The sequence below is a fragment of the Anas acuta genome, chromosome 5 (genome assembly GCF_963932015.1).
Source record: "Anas acuta chromosome 5, bAnaAcu1.1, whole genome shotgun sequence".
Lineage (NCBI taxonomy): Eukaryota > Metazoa > Chordata > Aves > Anseriformes > Anatidae > Anas > Anas acuta.
Window position 1 is genome coordinate 60,281,622 of NC_088983.1, and position 16,828 is coordinate 60,298,449.

A 16,828-nucleotide genomic window follows, 5' to 3' on the forward strand; every position below is an offset into this window, starting at 1 on the left:
TTGTTTTCTGGGCTTGTGGGAGTAGTCCTTTTCGAGTATTAACACTAAATCTACTTGTAGGCGTGTTCTTTCTTCAGCTCTAATGCAGTACCACTGAAAGTTGCACTGATAAATGCAGACCCTCTGGGAGAAGAAATTAATGTGATGTTTAAGGTAGGCCTTATGTGTGTGGTGGAGAGAAAAATGTTAATTGATAACTGATACCATTGAAACAGTGATTAAATTTACTGTAGATCAGTAAGCTTAGTTACTTTGTGAGTTTGCTCCTGTGCATCTAGAAACCATCCCTTCAGCTTAACAATTAGGAACAGATGTCTGAAAATGGTTAATTTTCACTAAACAGCTCATTTTCACAATTGTAAAACTGGAAACTCTCCCCTTAGTGCTGGCGTGACACCATGTAAATGAACACCTCAGAATCTTGAAAGTATCCATGGAACTTCCCTGATAGGCAGGAGAGTATGTATATCACAGATGATATGCACATCTGACATAACTGCTACGAGCTTTCTAAAGCTGCATGGGATAACAGGTAGTGCTTGGAGTTACTGCACTCTTTCAAGGACAAATACAGTTTCCCTTGGAACAGCTATTCCCTAGCATCTTCTCAGAGACAGATCATAAAGCCTTAATGATAAAAAGGAATAAGAAAGGATGTAGTATTTTTGTAAAATTTCTCTAAATATTACAACTTCAAAAGTTAACCAATATTTGAACATGTGGTACAATCTGAAAGTCAGTCTACTGCATGCGAAAATGTTACGTGTAGTTTCTCTTATTAAATCTGTAGCTGTAAGGAAATAAGTAGCATAATGCATTCCTTACTAGAAATGTAAAGCAATCAAAATCTGAAACTTAGTTTTGCTGAAAGCATTTTATGTCTCCACTTAACATTTATATTTCCATTCAAGGTTGGAGAAGATCTGCGACAAGATATGTTGGCTTTACAAATGATTAAGATCATGGATAAGATCTGGCTGCAGGAGGGACTGGATCTACGGATGGTTATCTTCAAATGTCTCTCAACTGGAAAAGATCGAGGTGCAAAACCAGATGCTGTTTATGATCTATAATCCAGTTGTGTCTTCCCTCCTGCCTCTCTCTCCCCCCACACACAACTTTTTGTCATGCTCATAGAGAAAATTTCTACTCAAAGGCAGGCTCAAGAAACGGTGGAAAGCCAAAAGCCTTCTTTACAGGGAACTTCCATACTCAAAAGTAGAGAAAGTTGAATTGTTAGGAATTTCCTGGTGGCTGAGTTGCATTTCAGTTTGTTTCTTCTCTCGAGTCCTGAGGCTTATACATTCTGCTATTGATGAACTGTGATACAAATGAATAAATGTAACAATAAAAGCTTAATGCTTCTGGTGTTCGTACTGCAACACAGGAAACTAATGGTGCCTTGGCAGTCCTGATTCTGGAAGTTAGTTATGGTGAAAGAATGTATTCAAGTCCAAACTGACATTATAAGGTATTTGGAGTCTGCTGAAGTTGAGTCAAGGAGTATTGAAACATGCAAAAAGTAGAAAAATTAAACACTGCATTCATCTTCTAGCCCTCCTGGAATTATTGTGATATGCTTCTCCAAGTTCCTTGGGAATATGAGGCCTTTAGCTTTGAAACTTAAATCACAGACCTTTAAGATTGCCTTGCACCCTGAACGTGCCTTTTGCTAGTTTAGTTGCTAATTCTCTAGAGGTAGCCAGTAGGAAACATATCTTTAAGAGTATGTGTAGAAACATATTTTTTCAGCCAGACCCTAGAACAACGTGATGAAAACTCCCAAATAAAGAAAATAGAAATTCAGGTTTGCAAAACTAAGCAAGAAAGTTCAATTTTTGTAAGACTTTGCTTTTTTTTTCAAGAAACAGATGACATTTCTTCCTACTTTAAGCAATGACTTGATGGCATAGCATGTTACATTTTTGTTGCTGCTCATATTAGTATTCTTAAAGCACGTGAAGGATTAACGTGAAAAATAAAAAAGATGTAAGTTGCAGATTTCCCTGTAGTAGCTCTCACGAGGATAGAAGTAAAATTACTTTAATCACGTCAGTGTTTTCCTTTTATGATCTAGCTATACAAATATTTTTAGTAAATGGTGTCTCCAAAATAAGGCCATATGTAAATCCCACTCTGCCTTATTTCTGAAGCAATAGTCTGGTCTATTTTGATGCTCAACAGCCATTAAAAGTTGTTAGATTGTGTCTGAGAAATGTCAGTATCAACATATTTTACAGTTACAGACCAATACTAGTTTATGTAGTAGAAAGTAAATTACACAGTAATGCTTTCAGTCAGAAAATAATTTGTATGTGCATTGTAGCATCTGAAGCTAGTCGTAAAGCAAGGCTAACCTGGATCTCTACACATGCTTCGTGACATGCCTTGTAAGAAGTCCTTTTTAATTAGAAGTCAGTTTTGAAAGAAGCAAATCTGAACTTATAAAATTCATCACTGTTAAGAGACTTTCTACTAAATGGTGAAAACACGATACAATGTAAGGAGATAATAAATATATTCTGTTCTATTTTACATGAAGGCATGGTAGAACTCGTTCCTGCTTCAGAAACTCTTAGGAAAATTCAAGTGGAATATGGAGTGACGGGTTCTTTTAAAGACAAACCTCTGGCAGAATGGTTGCGGAAATATAATCCTACCGAGGAAGAATATGAAAAGGTAACTTTTTCAGTGTTCTTTTGAAGATCTTTTAAAAGGGATGTATGAATGCTGTTTTCCCATAAATACTTGTTCTCAATTGACTTTTTTTTCCTCTCTCCTTCCCAGGCTTCAGAAAACTTCATTTATTCTTGTGCAGGATGCTGTGTAGCTACTTATGTGTTGGGAATTTGTGACCGCCACAATGATAACATAATGCTTCGAAACACAGGGCATATGTTTCACATCGACTTCGGAAAATTTTTGGGTCACGCACAAATGTTTGGTAGCTTTAAAAGGTATTTTCTGTGGCTAAGCAATGTAGAGAATGAAGTGATTTTTTATAGTATATTTTTATAGGCTTTATAAGCATTAACATTTAAATTCCTGATGAGTGATGTTCTCAGGTAGAAGCCAGTATCTTCCACTTTAACCCCTAAGTTTCCAGAATGCATTCAAACTTGCTTGTAGAGAATGAATTCTGTGAAGTCTTCAGCTTTTTATTTCCATGTTCTACCTCTGGAACTGTTTTAAGCCGAAGCACATAGGTGTATCTTTCAAATAAAATGCTTATTATGTAAATTTTATCAATGAATGAATAATGGAGTGCCAGAAATGTTACATAATCCAAATACCTCTGAGTGTGGAACGAATGAAAACAAACCCTGGCTTCTAATGTAGCAAATGCCAACATTAGAGACAAGAGCGAGCAGCAAGTTCGTCTTTACTACTCCTCTGCATAGGGGAAGATGATTTATATCATCAGTTCAGGTGACAGTATATTCATTGCGTTTTTATCAGTGTGTTATGGTTTCTAGAAATGAGGGACAAAGGGCACTGTAAGGTAACCTGGCTTCCAAGTATTGCTCTGGGCAATCTGTCAGTCCGGTACCGTGTTCATGTGCTGGGAATCAAAGGTGGCAGTAAGCAACTGATTCCCCAACTAGAGGAGTAATGTGGTATTAATGGATTATTTGATACCGAATACCTGGGGGTGGAGGGAAGCAGGAGACAAAGTGAATGGACCTTATAATCAACATGGAAATTCTGTGCTTTTTGGACAGGGATCGGGCTCCTTTTGTGCTAACGTCAGATATGGCTTATGTCATTAACGGTGGTGAAAAACCGACTATTCGCTTCCAGTTGTTTGTGGATCTCTGTTGTCAAGCTTACAATTCAATAAGGAAACATGCAAACCTCTTCCTTAACCTACTTTCCCTGGTAAGCACTGTATCAAATTCAATTGAAACGTGATAGATCTATAATGTTGGCTCATATTACATTCTAAGCTTTTCATGGTGCCAGAACTCTTGCACGTCTTTAGAAACCAGAAATATCAGATGTACTTCTTGGGCAGGCTTTATGTGGTGAATTTCTTTAGGCTCCTTTTTAACTACTTACCTATTCCCTGAGAATTTAAAACTTCAGAAATACCATAAATTACACTGCAAAGCTCTGCTAGGTGCTTTTAACTTAGCAGAGGTAAGACAAGGGAGTAAATGCTGATTGGAAGCGATTGTTTGGCTATATCTGTTAGCATTTAGCAATTTATTGCAGCTTCACTGAAGTTTGAAGGTCTAAGAGTTTTAATTATTTCCACATTAAATTGTTTACTATATTAAAACTGCAAATGGAATTTCCTACAGATGCTTTCTTCTGGATTACCAGAACTAAGTAGTATTCAGGACTTGAAGTATGTCCAGGATGCACTCCAGCCCCAAACAACAGATGCAGAAGCCACCATTTTCTTTACAAGGTACTGGATAAGTGAAAGAACTGAAATAACCACCAGCATCATCCTTCTGATGGGAGCTTCCTGCTCTGGTGAAAATTTATTGAGGATGTTCACAAGCATGTCTGTAGAAGTTGAGTTAGTTGCATCGTACAATCGCAGGATGCCAATCAGTGGACCAGTGAACTGCATAAATAAGACCAGTTTCATACCTGATTAATGCTTGTGCTAAAATACTTGGCATTTATGAGTAACCTCGTGCAAAAGAATGGTTTGGAAGAGTGAGAGCAAGCAATTCTGTTCTGCTGCTTGAGACTTGCATTTTGAACACATCCAAGTTCCTTAATAGCAGCGTGTGTGTTGGGATCCTTGAAATGCGTGCAGTGTAAAGAAGCTTTCCAAAAAGTGCTTCTGTGTGCTGGGGAGGGAAGGATGACACTGCAATATAGCAAGTGGGTGCGTGCATGTAGTATAACTGAGTTGTTGTTTTGTGTTACAAAATGTGTTACTGGAATGTGTTTTAAATACATGGGGGGGAGAGGGGAACAGACTGCAGTAGTATGCACATATTTTTTGTATTTTTTAGCTCATCGGTCAATTTGAATTTAAAAACTCTGTTTCCCTGTCATTAAGAACTTGCTTTTTTATTTTTTCTTAAATACTTAAAATTTGTCTAATTCATTGATAGATCAATTTTGGTGTGTTCTGACATGCGCTTGAGTGTTTGAAGTTGTTTTTTTCTTCTGTAGGTTGATTGAATCCAGTCTAGGAAGCGTTGCCACAAAGTTTAACTTTTTCATTCACAACCTGGCTCAGCTGCGTTTCTCAGGCCTGCCATCCAATGATGAACCCATCCTCTCGTTTTCTGCCAAGACATACTCTCTGAAACAAGACGGCCGGATCAAACACGTGTCTGTGTTTACGTACCAGAAGAGGTATAATCCAGATAAACATTATGTAAGTATGTAGAATCCCTGTGTAGAACATAAAGTTAACTTTCCTTTCTTCATGGGAGCCCATCTGGTGCTGTTTTGGATTTATGGCCCTTGGTTTGGCTGTTGCTGAACACCTCTTGCCCAGTGTCAAGGCTTTCTCTTTTTGACCCTATCCTGCAGCTGCCTCTTGCAGGGAGTGGGCGAGGAGCTGGGAGGGGACACAGCAGCTGCCTGGAGCTGACCAGAGATGTTCCATACCCTGGAATATCATGCTTAGCTTAAAAAATAAAAGGGGAGAAGAGGGGCTGGGGGGTGGGAGAAGAAGTGGGTGGGAAATCATCTTCCAAGGAGGCTGTTGCTTGGAGACTGACTGGGTGTGGGTCTGCATATGGGAGGTGGTGAGAAACAGCATTTGCATCACCTCCTGCCTTTCCACCCCGAGGACTGTCTTTTTGTCTCAACCCGTGAGTCTTCGTACTTCGCTTTTATTCTCTCCCCTGTTCCCACAGTTGGAGTGTGGGAGTCAGCAAGCAGCGGTGTGACTGCTTAGCTGCTGGCCAGGCTAAACCCACAGCTTGGTTGCTAGAGTAGAGATGGGTATTTTTGACATCAAAGAATATTCTTCAAAATGAAGGCACGCCTTGAAAAACATCCAGAAAAAAGCATAAAGGGCAGAAGTAACAGCAAACAGTACAATTCAGGATTTTGATAGACCTGGGTTACACTTTAAGACTTTTATTGGTAATCATACCCCTATGGAGATGTGCAACAATGTTGTTTCCTTCCTTATTATCGTTATTTTTCTGTGGCTGTTTGCTGGCCTAGACTAGTTTAACCCAAATTACTTTTTCCTCAAATTGATTTTAAAAGTGCTGTGCTAATATGGTTACCTGTATCTGTTTCCAAGTTGCCATTCCAAGCTGTGAATGACTTAATCTCCTAGACACCACCTAGGTAAGTTAGAGTAAAGATAAATAATTCAGAGATGAAGAAAAGCTTTGCAGTGAATCACTGTATTACAAATGCATATGAATACTCCTGATCTAAGCCAAGGTAGCCTTTTATTTTCCAGGAAATTGCTAAGGTGATGTAATCTGCTTCTGTTAAAAACAAACAAACAAACAAAAAACCTCCTTTGAATTGGAGGCAGAAGTCATTAGGTTCCTCCATAGTCTGTATCTGTAAATTTTCACAGTAGTTCTGGCTGCATAGGTATATGGCTAGATAAAACCTTGCACTGATCTATTAAAAGTTCGTTCACCTGCTGTACGGTATGAACTTGGAATGAGGCTTCAAAGGGAGAATGCTGACAGCTGAGCTTTAACTACTTTTATCCCACTGTCAGATGTGGACCTACATTATGGGAAAATCACGCGATGTTACTTTGCCTTAGAGTAGGGCTATTAATGATTCTAACTTGAAAATTCAAACAGTGTTACTGAGAAATGTGTGCAGGAGAAAGACGACCATAGTTGGAGGAGTTAATTGTTAAAATACAATCACACAAAGTCAGTTCTGTAACATTACTCCTACTGTCTCTTTTTTTCTGTGTTTCTGACAGATATATGTAGTGAGAGTTTTGAGAGAAGGGCAAGCTGAGCCAACGTTTGTTTTCCGAACATTTGATGAGTTCCAGGAGCTCCACAACAAACTTGGCATTCTCTTTCCTCTCTGGAAGTTACCAGGGTATGTTCCTCACTCACTCATTGCTGTTAGAATGAGCAAAATATAATGCACGGTTTAATATAATACAATGCAGCAAAAAATGATTCCAACTGGGTGGAGGTAAAGATCGCTTCTCAGCAGTTTTGCCTCCGTTTCAAGCTAAGTAGACCTCAGAGATGGCAATTAAGGGAGAAAATTGTCATCTTGAAGTTTTACGGAGGAGAGCCAGAGGACCAACACGGTATCTGTAGTTTGTGATGTATCATTTGTAACAGTTACCTATAAATGTTTCTTTGCCTTTTTAAAACATCATTACCTATAAGCATGCTATGCTTCCACTCACTGTAAAAAGGGATGTTAATGCTTCAGGATGGAAACTGCAGTGACATTTTTACTGTACTAACCTCAAGGAAATTAACTAAAACCTTTATATTGTTCTTCCCGTACAGCTTTCCTAACAAAATGGTCCTGGGAAGAACACACATAAAAGATGTAGCTGCTAAAAGAAAAGTCGAGCTCAACAGCTACATCCAGAGTCTGATGAACAGTTCTTCAGAGGTGTCAGAAGTGAGTTCAAGTAACTTGAGCAAATCCAATGAAAGCTTTCAAATTTTAGTGCTCATTACCATTTAATCTAATATGTAACATTTCTTCCAAATCTAGTGTGATCTTGTCTATACATTTTTCCATCCACTGCTTCGTGATGACAAAGTGGAAGGAATAGACGGAATCGCCAGATCTACAGGTAGGTACTATTTTCAGGGCAGGAGTTGTGATATTTATAAATTGGGTGATGGTAGTATGACACCTTTTTCATGTGGTTTATAAGGAATCTTTTACAATTAACTGCAGTTTTGCCTCCTTGAGAATTTTGTGGAGTTTTCCTTCTTTACAGACGTGCTTGCGTACAGTTTCTAGGAAATGAGAAAGCATACCAAAAATTGCAACAGTATGTGTCATCACTTAGGCTTGCTTGTGGCTTGAATAAATTATTCAAGTTCTTACTCTAAACTTCCAGGTCGGTTCTTACTAGAGAATGCAAAAATCTTTTAAATAATTGGTAAATAATTAGTGTAAATAATTTATGTAGTACTGATGATGATATGCAAATATTACAAAGGGAATAATTATATTTTTTTTCAGATGCAAGTCCATCAAGTCCTACCTCAGGCAAAGTGGGAGGAGAAGTGAAGCTATCCATATCATACAGAAACAGCACCCTCTTCATCATGGTCATGCACATTAAAGATCTGGTAAGTAAGAGGAGATCAGCTCCCTGCCAAAAACTATTCTATTTATTTTTTGTCAGTTACCTTCTTGAACTGGATTGATGTAGAGATGATGGAAGTGTATCTCTTCCTACAAATTCTCCAACTGCTAACCTAAATCAGCTGCTGGTTTTGGCTAGGTTGATGGCTAAGACTAGCAATTTGAAAGTAATCAAATGGGCACGCACTACTTAGTTTTCTAACTTGACTTGGTTTTGGATTGTAGGTTACAGAAGATGGTGCAGATCCAAATCCCTATGTAAAAACTTACTTATTGCCAGACACGCACAAAACATCCAAACGCAAAACCAAAATTTCCCGGAAGACGAGAAATCCAACTTTCAACGAAATGGCAAGTTAAGATTTATGTAACATCTCCCTGTAGTTACAGTCTTCTATTCTAAGCAGTAATTAAAATAATGTCTAAATAAATTTGTGAAGATATATAAATTTGAAAGGAACTTGTTTCAAAAACTTCACCCTGTTTAAAAAATAAAATAAAGCAGAATAGGTAAATGTACTGTTAAAAATGAAATTTCTGACTCTGACTTTGAGGAGTGATGGAGAGAAGTAAAGGAATCTTAAACATTGTCTCCCACCCCTGATTCATTGATTCAGGATGAGGAAAAGAATCAGTTCAGAACTTTTGGCATGTAAAAAGTACTTGCATCTGAAAACGCTGGTCCTCTTAAACGCTTCAGAGCACAAAATAGAATATGCGTGTGCTTCAGCCTAGTCTCTGAGAAACAGACGTACTGCATGGTCATAATGTGCAGTTAAAATGTCAGTGGCTAGGCAGTCAGAAAAAAGGGAGTAATCAGTGTAATTTCATTTGGATAACCAAAACATTCTTGACTTCTTACCCTCTAGCTTGTGTACAGTGGATATAGCATGGAGACTCTGAAACAGAGAGAACTTCAGTTAAGTGTGCTCAGTGCGGAATCATTACGAGAGAACTTCTTCCTGGGTGGAATTACACTCTCTCTAAAGGACTTCAACTTGAGCAAGGAGACTGTTAACTGGTATCGACTAACTGCTGTACCCTATCTATGAACTTTTTCCAGCACCTGAGTAAGAACAGAACAGATGTATTCACTTGTGCTTTGTGCATCTTCCTACTTGAAAACGACTTGTACATGTTAAAACAAGAAACTCTGCATTTCAACAGACATGTTGGACCAACCTTCATGAAGCCTAATTTGAAGGATTTCTAGAAATCCATTGCTGGAATATTCTTATGCAATGTTATCAAAGCATTATTACAAGTCTTTCTTAAGAGCTGCAGGTAAAGGAAGGTGTTTTTAAACCATCCACAACAGTAAGATGAACAGTTTGACCATGCCGGCTGGTTAAACCATAACTTAATCGATAGGCTTGGGGATATAATGCATTTTTGCTTTATAATTTTTTTTGTAATCCGTTTTATGTCATTCACGGCATAATGCTGGAGGATATCAAAGAAACTATGTACGTTTAGGATTACACTCATGCTATTAACTAAACATCACAGAAGCAGTGACGGGTAAAATTTCTGTGGCTTCACACATGCCTGTAGAAATTAAGGTTGAAGGGCTGGAAAAATTCTTTAGCAATGCATTTATTTCCAGATGCATGCTTCTCAAAGATTTATTGGAGCGAGTGCCAATAATGGAAGTTGTAAATAATGGTGCCTTATAATTCAAATGCTTCTCTTTTACCTCATTCCTGGTATTTAAATATGTATACACGTTAACTTTCTGCTCCTTAAAGAGGGGTGACGTTCTCATATTTGATAACTTGCAGATTCTAGTAGAAGTCTTTTCCTGAGATGTGTTAATTACAGATAAAATCACTTATCTTCATAATTAGTGCCACCTAAAATGTTGTACCCCGTCTTCTAGCCATGATCTCCAAAGCCAGTGAAGATTGGCGGAAGATGATGCTGTAGGAAATGCATCCAGCTTCTCAGTGTTTTACAACACTGCAAAATTTCTAGAACTTAAATACAGCAGTGATTAAACGTATAACAGATTTGGACACTAAATTGAAGTGGCACTTGCACCTATGTTACCCGTACCTCCATGTAAATGGTGGCCTCTAGGTAAAAAGCACAACGGATGGGTATTTGCAGGCCAGAAATAAGCGGCATTAACAGAACTTCTTGAGAGGAATTTGGTTGCACTTTTTTTCTCTTTCCATTTGACGGCAACAGTGATTCTCATCCCTGGTAAGAATTCCACTAAAAATATATATATATATGTATAATTTCAAGCAGCCTTAGATCTGAAATATACTGTGATAGCAGAGTATAAATACGACTTACTGTCTCCTGTTAATACCACTGGTTACTTAATTAGGTAGTTTCTGCACTACAGCTATAGGGTTCTTGCTCACCTTACTCGGTGTTTAGGGTGATTGTTCTGTCTAGACAAAGCGATAGAGTAAAGTTGCACACTTTAATGGTAAATGTTGAAGCGTGTTTGAGAAAGGGTGACAGGCTCTCAGCGCTGAGTAGGACTGGAAATAAAACTTATGATGATGAATGAAGACTCGATGCAGGACACAGGACACTAAAAAGCTTGTTCAGAATCGGATTTTATTCCCCTGCTACTGACCAATCTCCCTCCAGTACAGAAGCAAGAAGTAAACTTGAATCTCTTGGTGCCTAAAATAGTCATGGTCCAATCTCTTAGGAGTTATTACAATTAAGAAACTAAGAATATCTTGAATGTTAGAAACTGGGTTGATGCTAATGGACACTAACACCTCCCAACTCCCAGTTTTATTAAGTATCTTCTGCGTATCCTTCATTTAGTACATAGCCTGTAAATAGTATTCTGTGTAACTGACTAGGTATATTATTTCCTGCTCACTTGATGCTTTTGAGACTTACTCCATTCCATCACTAGAATCACGAGTCACTTAAAAAAAAAAAAAACACAGGAAAGTAGACTACTGTTTTTGTGAAACGTTCCCTTGTGAAATACGCCGACAGCAATACGTACTGCCTTTTTCGCAGTGGGCTCCCGAGGAGAGAAAAAAAAAGAAAAAGAAAAAAAAAAAAAGCACAGCGTCTTAACAGCACAAAACACGAATAAACCGTAATTTTAAAACGCTTTATTTTATCGTCGTGTGCTCTCTGGGGGAGGAGCGGGATGGGGGGGGGGGCTGAGGCGGGCGCTGAGGCGGGCGCTGAGGCGGCTTCCGGCGGCCATCGGGCGGGAAGCGCCGCCCCCCCGCGCCGCTCCCTTCTCTTCCGCCGCCGCCATCATGGGTCGCATGCACGCTCCCGGGTGCGGGGCCGGGGTGGCGCTGAGGGGGGACACGGAGGGGCCGTGAGGGGACCGGGGGGGATGGGGAGGGCCGGTGGGGGGCTGCCGGGCGGCGCTGAGCCTGTGCTGTGCTTCCTCCCGCAGAAAGGGCCTGTCCCAGTCGGCGCTGCCCTACCGCCGCAGCGTGCCCACGGTAAGGAGCCCGCGGCTGAGGCGAGGTGGAGGGGTGGGGAGCCCGCCTGACTGATTTCGCTTGAAATTCAGGCTTATTAGCGCGCTGAACTAAAGCAGCGTGAACTTAACTCGCCTCGTTTTGCGAGACGGGGGTGGGGGACGGAAGGATCGGTCTGTGGGGTGTGGAGGGAGCCATGCGCTGAAAAATAGCTCAAAACAGCTCGTCAGAACCGTGAGGCTGGAGCACAGGGAGATAACCGAAAATAAAACACCGTGAAACTGCCTGAAGCAACATCAAGTTGCTTTTCAAGCGTTTGGGTAACGATTGGGATGCTCAGATGCTGTGTTAGCGAAGAACCCTGTGGGTTTTATTTGTTTTCTGAACCGTAATCAACAGCGTTTCCAAATCCATCTTTTCAGTTTCTATTTTATAACTTCACGATGTTAAAAAGGCAGGGGGGTGGAAGAAAAGCTCCTGGGAGCTGTTGTAGCTTGTGGAAGGAGCCGGGATTGCCGAGCTCATTGCTGTTTTTCCTCTAATAACCAGAGAGCAGTGGCTCCATTAGCACAATTTAATGCATAAAAGAATAGAAAAGACAGAGTTTTATCTGGGTAGATCAAGTTCTTTCATGTTCAATTAATTTGTGTACCTCGAATCTGACTTCCACTGATCTCTGTAGGTAGCACAGCAGGGAATGGATGGCTGAAGGGTCCTCAGCTTTGCCTTTCTGCCAAAGGCCCAGTTAAAGAATTCCTTCCTTAACTGGCAGCGATTTTCTCTGTAAATTTGTATTTATGGGTCAGATCTGGCAGCTAATGATAAAACTGCTGTTTGGAGGCAGCATGGGGTATTTTAAACAGTTCCTTTGTTCACCTCTGTCTTTCTCCACCATTTTGGCTAGCACTATGGACTCACAGAATCTAAATAAGTTTCTGTGTCATTAAAAGTGTAATTTCTCAGCTGTTTTCTCAAACATTACAAAATGGTTATTTCCATCACATATCATAGGCATTCATAGAAAGTCTGTGCCTCTGTGCTAATCAGCGTTCATCAGTTGTTGTTCGTTTTTTTCCTAATTTTCTTTAGTGGCTGAAACTTACTTCTGATGACGTGAAGGAGCAGATCTACAAGCTTGCAAAGAAAGGCCTGACTCCCTCACAAATTGGTAAGGTTCATGAATAGCAGCTAAATGTAGGCAAAACACATCTTTCTGACCATGAAAATGTAATAATTACCTCAACGTGGGTTAAATGTATTAAGAAAATACAGGTTTTCTTTGGTGTGTATGTATTCACTGTGTGGATACCTCTGGAAGTATGCAGCGTGTCTCTTTCTTGGAAGAAGCGTATTTGATGAAGCAGCTATTTTTTCAGTCAGAAACTGTGAGGTATCTTTTTAATTTTAGAACCTCTTTAAAAATACTGGTGTGTGCTGTTGGGAAGCTTAGTTTCTGCAGTTTCCCAGTTTCTATTTTGACTTTACTGTTAACTTTTAGCTTAGAGCTCCTGAGCAGAGCGTTCGAATAGAACACGCTTCCTGGCCTCCAGAGGTTTAATTCCAAAGTAGTCCCTGAAATCTTTGTTAACCCCAGAGCAAAGGGTGTTTGCATACCTTGCTTTTACAAGTTCTACTGAAGATCTCCGTGCAGTATTGTAGCACTTACTGTATTACCTGCCTGTGTGTAATGTGTGGATCAATTGCCTGTTACGTGCTCTCTGATAGCATTTCAGCTTCTGTGAGTAGTATTTTGCTCACTCTCTGTATACTGCTGTTCATGGTTTCTACCAGAAAGGTTTAACCGATATTTAGAGAGAACGTTTTTTTGGATGTCTGGTGAAATGGACCTTAAAGTAATAACATCCATTTGGGTAAGGTTTTTCTCTTCAGTGCAGTATGTAAATGTTTGTTTCAGGTGTGATCCTGAGGGATTCTCACGGTGTTGCCCAGGTTCGCTTTGTTACTGGCAACAAAATTTTGAGAATCCTTAAATCAAAGGGACTGGCCCCAGACCTCCCAGAGGATCTTTATCACTTGATCAAGAAAGCTGTTGCTGTTCGCAAGCATCTTGAGAGAAACAGAAAGGTGAGTGCTAATCAAAATAGGAACTCCACTTGTGTTTTGTTTTGTTTTGTTCAAATAATACAGGAGTTCCCTTATCGCTTCTTAGAACAGATTCTAAAACTTTATGCAACCCCGATCCTAGGCACCTAGGGAGAACCCCTCCGCTGTCCTATACCTTGGTTTGGATCACTTTCAACTCTCACATTTTCTGATTTTTCAGTATCACATTAAGCAGGGGTTTATGAATTTACCACACATGATTTTATTTTCTAGGATAAAGATGCCAAGTTCCGCCTGATTCTGATTGAAAGCAGAATCCATCGTCTGGCTCGCTACTACAAGACGAAGAGGGTGCTGCCACCCAACTGGAAGTAGTAAGTCCTCTATTTTATTTACAGTTTTCACTGCAGTCTTCTAGGTCTAGTAAGCAATGTGCTGGGTCTGTTATTGAAAGGATCAAATGCTTTGTAATCTGACATACAGGTAAATCAGCCTGCAAAGAACAGGTGTTTTCATATTTAATAATTGATAAACTCATGGAACTCATTGCTGGGTAAAACAACTGCCACCACACTTGGAAAAAGAATTGTCTCAACAAGCGAAGCCTCTGTGTACTAGACAACTTCTCTAACACTTTACACAAAGTGCACTCTGTTCTTACTGAGATACTTTTATAGTTCATGTTAGTCTGAAAATCTGTTGAGAAATGGATCCGTAGCTGTGGCAACAAGTGATAGTCATTTGTAGTTGTCGTTTCTCTAGGAAAAAATAGCCAACGTTGCAGAATTCTTGTAGAAGCCTTAGGTAAACTTTTCTTTCTGAAGAGGCTGAAGTGCAGCTAGCCAGGTTATTGAAAATGGGGTTTAGTTCTGTTGTCCTATTTGTATTTTAAGAGGAAGGGCAAAGTCTGTCTTTATCCTATATAGAATTTTAAAAGAAGTTGTGATTAAGCTCAGGGCTGGTAGTTAAAGCTTTGAACTGAAGTAGTGGTTTTTGGCGACTGGTTTGTAATAATTGTCCCTGCAATTAATATTTCTCTCTCTCTCTCTCCCCCTCTTTTTCTCTCTTTTTAGTGAATCATCGACAGCTTCTGCCCTGGTCGCATAAGAGCTGGCTATGACTTACTGAAAGAATAAATTCCCATTGACTACGTTTGTGCTGTGTCTCTAAGTGGTTGGTGTCTTACAAAGATGGGGCAGTTTCAGGAAGCTGGAAGTAAATGGGCAGTGCTCAGACTGAAGCACAAGTGTGGTGGTGGTTTCCACGGTGCTGTCCTACATTTGCAAATCTGGGTAGTGGCTGTTGCTGGTCTGGATTCGCCGTAGAGTTTGTGACTGCTAGAACTTGATTTTGGATCTGGTAGATTCAAGTTAGACAAGGAACCTAGCCATTCACAGCAAGTGCATTTTCTTAATATGGTGCCGTTCCTGTGTGTGCCCTGTAGGAAGAACTGGGGAAGGAACCAAGGACAGGAGGAAAAATTGGGAACTTAAAGGTGGAGAGGAAAGAATTGGGGTGATGGAGGGAAACAAAACTGGAAAGGTAGATGGGATCATCGTAGGTTAATGTGGATCCATTCCTCTTGAAGAATGGGTGCAGAAAGCTTAAACAGATGTGGAACAGTTCCTGACAGCTGGGGAAAGAGCGTGCCTCTGTGTGTGTGTCCATTTCAGGGCTCCTTGCCCCGTGGATGCCAGCAGGAACTCCTTTGTGGAATGCAGCTCCCTGGTCCTGGGGCTCCTGGTGCTTCCCTCTGTAGCTGCACTTGCAATAGTTCAGATGTTCTGGGTAACTGCTGGTGTCATTTGTAAGGGATTTTAAAAATCATCTTTGAGGTTTGGGTAAATAGAACCATTTTGCACTCCTCAGAGGTCATGGCTTTGCCGAGGCAGTTCCCCTAAACCCCAAGGGCAGTGGCTGCTCTACAGTCACTCTTACTGGAGTTGTGCCTCCAGGTTCGAGGTAGTTGTGACCCAAGGAGTCAGCTTGCTGCTAAAATGGAGAGGACAGGCTTTTGTCTTTCATAGGAGAAAATTTTAAATGGAGGTTTTACTGAGCTGTTGTGACGGGTACTTAAGTATTGGTGCACTACTTAAATTTTGCCATATTAAAAAGCATTTAAGTAAATTTAAAATAGACATAACATTTTTTTTAGGTGTAGTAACTACTTGCTAAGTTGTAAAAAATGGGGCCCAGTGTCTTTTTGATCCAGTTTCGCAGAAAGACAGGTTTCCTGTACTCTGATCACGAAGCTAAGCTTAATCCCATAGCATTTGGGATTAAGACAGTTTTAAAAGAAGAGCACTGCACTCCAGCTGAACTCTATGAAGCACTGCTGTCTGGTCCATCTTCAAGTTAGATTGCCAGCTTCCACGCTCTGTCAAGGTACCTGCTGTTCTTTCTGCATAACTCGAAATTGGTGAGCTGGAGAAGATCTCTCTGCTTGCAGCTGACATGGCAATACGGGTCAATCTTTTCCTTGCTGTTCATTAGTGGTAACGGCCAGCATTTAAAAAAAGTCCGTAAGCTTTCAGTCAGGTGTTTACAAGTGTGAATTTTTGCTTCAGTATTGTTTTAGAAACGAAAGAGGAGGCAGAGCTGGCAGCACACAAAGCGTCATTTTTCACTACAAGGCAGCACAAGAGCAGCTCTCGCAGAGCTTGGAAGCAGGCAACCTTCCACGAGTCCAAGTACAAACGGCTGTCAGATCCTATTAGTGTAGCAACAGCTTTTCCTAAGAGCCTTTGCTGGGGGTTTTCCTTCAGTGCTCCTGGTGTCTGCCTGCCAGGCTCTTGTAATTATCTCTTAAGTGTTCTGGGGTGTAGTTGCAATAAACTCTGAGAATAGCAAAAAAAAAACCCAAGTGCTGTGGGTCTTTGGGGCTGAGGTACAGCTAACTCCGTCTGCAGTCCCTTCCAGTTCTGACTCTGAACCAGCTCTGTGTAAATAGTTGGAGTACCAGCAGGTGGCACTTTGAAACGCCAGTTTTACAAAGTTTGGTGTTACGAACAGTGCCACCTAGAGATGCGGTGTGAAGGCCAGCAGTCTGCTCACACCGGTGAGCAGGTTGTATTTCATGGTGT

The 16,828-nt window shown here is 40.4% G+C and overlaps 2 protein-coding genes across 5 annotated transcripts in view; both read left to right on the top strand.

The window, feature by feature from the left end:
• The window catches only part of PIK3C2A (phosphatidylinositol-4-phosphate 3-kinase catalytic subunit type 2 alpha), a 56,652-nt gene extending 45,299 nt beyond the window's left edge, over positions 1-11,353 (top strand). For all 4 annotated transcript variants that reach the window (XM_068685167.1, XM_068685166.1, XM_068685168.1 and 1 more), the window contains 13 exons: positions 61-153; positions 912-1,041; positions 2,543-2,679; positions 2,788-2,957; positions 3,723-3,879; positions 4,305-4,414; positions 5,140-5,347; positions 6,887-7,011; positions 7,440-7,557; positions 7,654-7,735; positions 8,134-8,243; positions 8,485-8,610; positions 9,129-11,353. In XM_068685167.1, coding sequence (XP_068541268.1) covers positions 61-153; positions 912-1,041; positions 2,543-2,679; positions 2,788-2,957; positions 3,723-3,879; positions 4,305-4,414; positions 5,140-5,347; positions 6,887-7,011; positions 7,440-7,557; positions 7,654-7,735; positions 8,134-8,243; positions 8,485-8,610; positions 9,129-9,311 — 1,749 coding nt within the window. In that variant the 3' untranslated portion in view covers positions 9,312-11,353. The remainder of the gene's footprint in view (positions 1-60; positions 154-911; positions 1,042-2,542; positions 2,680-2,787; positions 2,958-3,722; positions 3,880-4,304; positions 4,415-5,139; positions 5,348-6,886; positions 7,012-7,439; positions 7,558-7,653; positions 7,736-8,133; positions 8,244-8,484; positions 8,611-9,128) is intronic.
• A 66-nt stretch (positions 11,354-11,419) lies between these two features.
• Positions 11,420-14,899, top strand: RPS13 (ribosomal protein S13). The gene is made up of 6 exons (XM_068685191.1): positions 11,420-11,530; positions 11,654-11,702; positions 12,771-12,849; positions 13,597-13,766; positions 14,019-14,119; positions 14,819-14,899. The coding sequence occupies exons 1-6, from the start codon at positions 11,508-11,510 to the stop codon at positions 14,850-14,852; spliced, it is 456 nt and encodes a 151-aa protein (XP_068541292.1). The 5' UTR covers positions 11,420-11,507; the 3' UTR covers positions 14,853-14,899.
• Positions 14,900-16,828: the final 1,929 nt, after the last annotated feature.